This window comes from Lactuca serriola, chromosome 3 (assembly GCF_051521515.1).
Source record: "Lactuca serriola cultivar US96UC23 chromosome 3, Lser_US96UC23_V15, whole genome shotgun sequence".
Taxonomy (NCBI): domain Eukaryota; kingdom Viridiplantae; phylum Streptophyta; class Magnoliopsida; order Asterales; family Asteraceae; genus Lactuca; species Lactuca serriola.
The window spans coordinates 18,592,394-18,596,274 of NC_136410.1; the positions used below are offsets into that span (position 1 = coordinate 18,592,394).

At 33.4% G+C, this 3,881-nt stretch overlaps 1 protein-coding gene across 1 annotated transcript; it reads left to right on the forward strand.

The window, feature by feature from the left end:
- The first annotated feature begins 1,519 nt into the window (after positions 1-1,519).
- Positions 1,520-3,652, forward strand: LOC145091591 (dof zinc finger protein 1-like). Its single transcript, XM_079029343.1, has 2 exons — positions 1,520-1,676; positions 2,200-3,652. Exons 1-2 carry the CDS (start codon positions 1,653-1,655, stop codon positions 3,100-3,102), a joined length of 927 nt encoding a protein of 308 aa, XP_078885469.1. The 5' UTR covers positions 1,520-1,652; the 3' UTR covers positions 3,103-3,652.
- The last annotated feature ends 229 nt before the right edge of the window (positions 3,653-3,881 follow it).

The following is a 3,881-nucleotide window of genomic DNA, read 5'->3' on the forward strand; positions in this document are numbered from 1 at the left end:
ATATGCCTGACAATATGTTATGTTATGTTATTATGTGGTAATGGTAGGGGTGAAATAGTCCTCGTAACTGGTTGAAATAAACTGGAGGGTAGGTCGGGCACCCAGATATGCCTGATAGGGTAGGTCGAGCACTCAGATATGCTTGACAGGGGTAGGTCGGGCACCCCGGTATGCCTGATAAGGATAGGTTGAGCCCCCAGATATGCTCAGCAGGATAGGTTGGGCACCCAAATATACCTGGCAATATGTTTATTGTATGGTATGTTGTATGATGGTGGAACTCACTAAACTTCGTGCTTACGGTTTACAGTTTTGGTTTCAGGTACTTCATTTTCAAAGAAAAGGAGTCGGCACGATCGTAGCGCATCCCATTATGATTTTCGCACATGAGATCTTTGGGATTATACTCTAGTATTGTTTTATGATGACATGTTTTGATTATTGATATACTGGTTTTAACATGAGATAATATTATGAATGTTTTTACACTAGTGGTCTTTGTAACAACTTATTTAAAAATGGAATTTTTTGTCATGAATTTTAAGATGCTACACTTTTACATCCTGGTCATGCATTATGATTTTCTACACAAAACGCTATTCATCATCATATTTTTTTCAGATTGATAATCAATATATTATTTTAAAATGAACCAAATCTATTTTATAAGAATGCATCATTAACATATTAATTTAAAATCGACCATATTTATACTCGATTGGGATTGGAAGAGCACAGTAACAACAATAGCTCTTGTGTTGTTATTATTTTTCGCACCAATATTCTCATATAATTTAATTCTCACTCGTTCTCATTTATAATACTTTTTATATGATTTTCAAGACTTATTCTTAAATGAATGATAACCTCATTTGTAATGTTTTTATGCGATTTTCAAGATAATATGTCAATGAAATAAGAATTACTGTTATTTTCATACAAATTATTATTCTTAAATTATTATTTTTGACAATATATGTTGTAGTATTGTTTAAGAATGTTTATTTTCAAAAAGTATCTTTAATGAAACCCTATTATTCATAACTAAAATTGAAACTCGTTAAAAATTAGGTTAAATTTGCCATTGAAATAATTTTTAAGAATCGTTTTATTAAAATTAAAAGAATTAATTAGAAATTTGTTTTTATTAAGCTAGTTTAATCAATTAAAATACTCTTATAATCATATTTATATCTTTTATATATATATATATATATATATATATATATATATATATATATATATATATATATATATATAGTATATGTTATTCTATTTTAATAATATAGCCTTAAAATCATACTCATTTATTATTAGTTTTTAATTGGTCCAAAATTATTTTCTACAAGAAAAGATGTCATTTACATTTATCATATAACCTTATACAAATTTTAAGAAAAAATAGTCATTTAATTAAATAAACCATACCATTATGGTATTTTTGTGATTATCCTTTTTCTGCCTGAATGCAAAGCTCCTCTCTCTCTCACACACACACTTAAGACCTACATACATATACGCATTAAAGCACTTAGAACGTCCACACAAACCTCTCAAACATTCCTTTTTATGCTTTTTGAACAACAGTGGAAAGTAAAGGCTCATCTCTCTCTTTCTCTTTTTCTTTCTCTCTCAATTTGCTTCCTTCAGCCATGGATACGGCTCACTGGCCACAGGTACATGCACAGTTTGATTTCTCACCTTCTTTATGATCTTGGCTAATTACCAAGCAAAACGAAAAGAAAAATAAGCCTCGATGATAGTTTAATTTGGTTTTGGTTGAATTTTTGATATCTAGATCAAACCAAACTAGAGCTTTGCTTCTATATTCTACTTGCGTATATTTTCTTAAATTATCGATTATGAACACCAGTAACTAGAGTGCAAGTCTTTCATCTTCAACTTTCTATTCTTCGTTTCAAAATATTGTTTCCGATCTTCATGTTTTTTCTTTAATCAAAAGGCTGTTAATAGATGACTATATGTATATCTGCAATAGAAGGGTTGTCTTTGGGAAAAGATCAACTTAATTCGTTATCTTGAAGACCGGTTTTTGTGGATTTTCGAAAAGCATAAAGCAGTTGCCTTGTTCTGTTCATTTGTCTACAAATCTTAAAGTTTTTTTGGATCTTTATGTCTTTATCTTCTCTTTTTTGAAAACTATCTCTTACTTTTTCTGTATGGCTTTCGTTTAAATAGGAGATCGCGATGAAGCCTATGGAAGAAATGGTAGTACAAAACGCCACGAACTCATGTTCAAAACCATCTTCGAATTCTTCATCTTTAGAAAGAAGGGCAAGGCCACAAAAAGAAGCAGCTATAAACTGTCCAAGATGCAATTCTACAAACACCAAGTTCTGTTACTACAACAATTACAGCCTCTCGCAGCCTAGATACTTTTGCAAGACTTGTAGAAGATACTGGACAGAAGGTGGGTCTCTTAGAAACGTTCCTGTTGGTGGTGGCTCAAGAAAGAACAAGAGATCATCGTCTTCTATATCATCTCATTCTTCAATGTCAAAGAAGCTGCCTGATCTAGTTGTACCTCCTGCAGCAAACCCAGTACTTTCTCAAAACCCTAGGATGCATCATGAGCATGGGCAAGATCTAAATCTTGGTTTCCCATCAACCAATGATTTCAAGACTATTTCTGAGCTTATTCAAGTACCCAATTTTGATGGGACCAAGAACACCACTTCCGCTTCAGGCACCACAACTTCTTCAGCTCATCTTTCGGCTCTGGAACTCTTGACTGGAATGACAACAAGGGGTATGATGAATTCCTTTATGCCAATTCCAGTTCCTGATCCCAATTCGGTTTACTCGTCGTCAGGACAGCTGATGATTCCCATGCCAGAATTCAAGATTCCATCGCTTAGTTTTTCATTGGATGGAATGGGAGGCAATGGTGGGGGTGGTACGTATGGAAGTAGCCTCCATGATAGTTCAAGTGGGAGGCTTTTGTTCCCATTTGAAGATCTGAAAACAAGCTCAGCAACAACAACTACTCATGATGGGCATCATAGTGTTGAACAAAATAGAGATCAGAATGGTGATACCAATGGCTTTTGGACTGGAATGTTAGGAGGAGGCTCATGGTAAAAAAAAATTACATATATTTATATCTATATAGTGTTCAAACAACAATCTTTGGGGATTTAATTTCTTTCTTTCTTTCTGTCTACCGTTTCAAATGATTATTTTTCTGGTCTCCGAATGGTCGGTGGTATTTGTTTGGATTTCTTGAGAAACTAACTTGATAGGATCATACAATTAATAGTGGGTCTCTCCTCTTTCTTTATAAACATATTCATGTTTAGTGATATCTATATTTAGCAATCATATCATGATCTTCAATCAAGATCGAGGGTCCTGAAACATTACGTACTGGTACGCATAATGATCAGAAGGATTTGAAGTGAATAGAAGATGATAAAGAAAAGAAATCAAAGCCCAGTTTTTTTTGGGCTAGAGATACAAGAAAAAGCTGTACTTGTAATGGCAGGAGACTACGAACGAGAGAAACCAACTGTTCTGTATCATTGGTTAACTGGGTTTGGGGTACAAACAATAATGTATGATGTACAATTTGTATTAATTTGGTTGAATTTCTTGATGCAAATTTGTATGATTGTTTCTGTTTCTAGCTTCACTCATCTGGTAGTGTATATTGTACTTTCTTGCACAAAAAGTTGAGGACTTTTTCAGTCTATTATTCAAGACAATAAAGTAAACTTAGCATGCATCTTCAGAAAGCCAAAGATGATAATGAATAAAAGAGGCAGGTTCGTTTCCATCCACTATGTGTGTATGAAGGTGCAAGAAATTAAAACATATGATCACAAGATGATGTGGAGAAGTTGAAACCGGTTCACCTGCTT

Bases quoted from the DNA above. Each gene is read 5' to 3' on its own strand.
- LOC145091591 (XM_079029343.1), top strand. From the start codon at position 1,653: ATGGATACGGCTCACTGGCCACAG. The intron at 1,677-2,199 runs GTACATGCACAG...TCGTTTAAATAG, and splicing joins ATACGGCTCACTGGCCACAG to GAGATCGCGATGAAGCCTAT.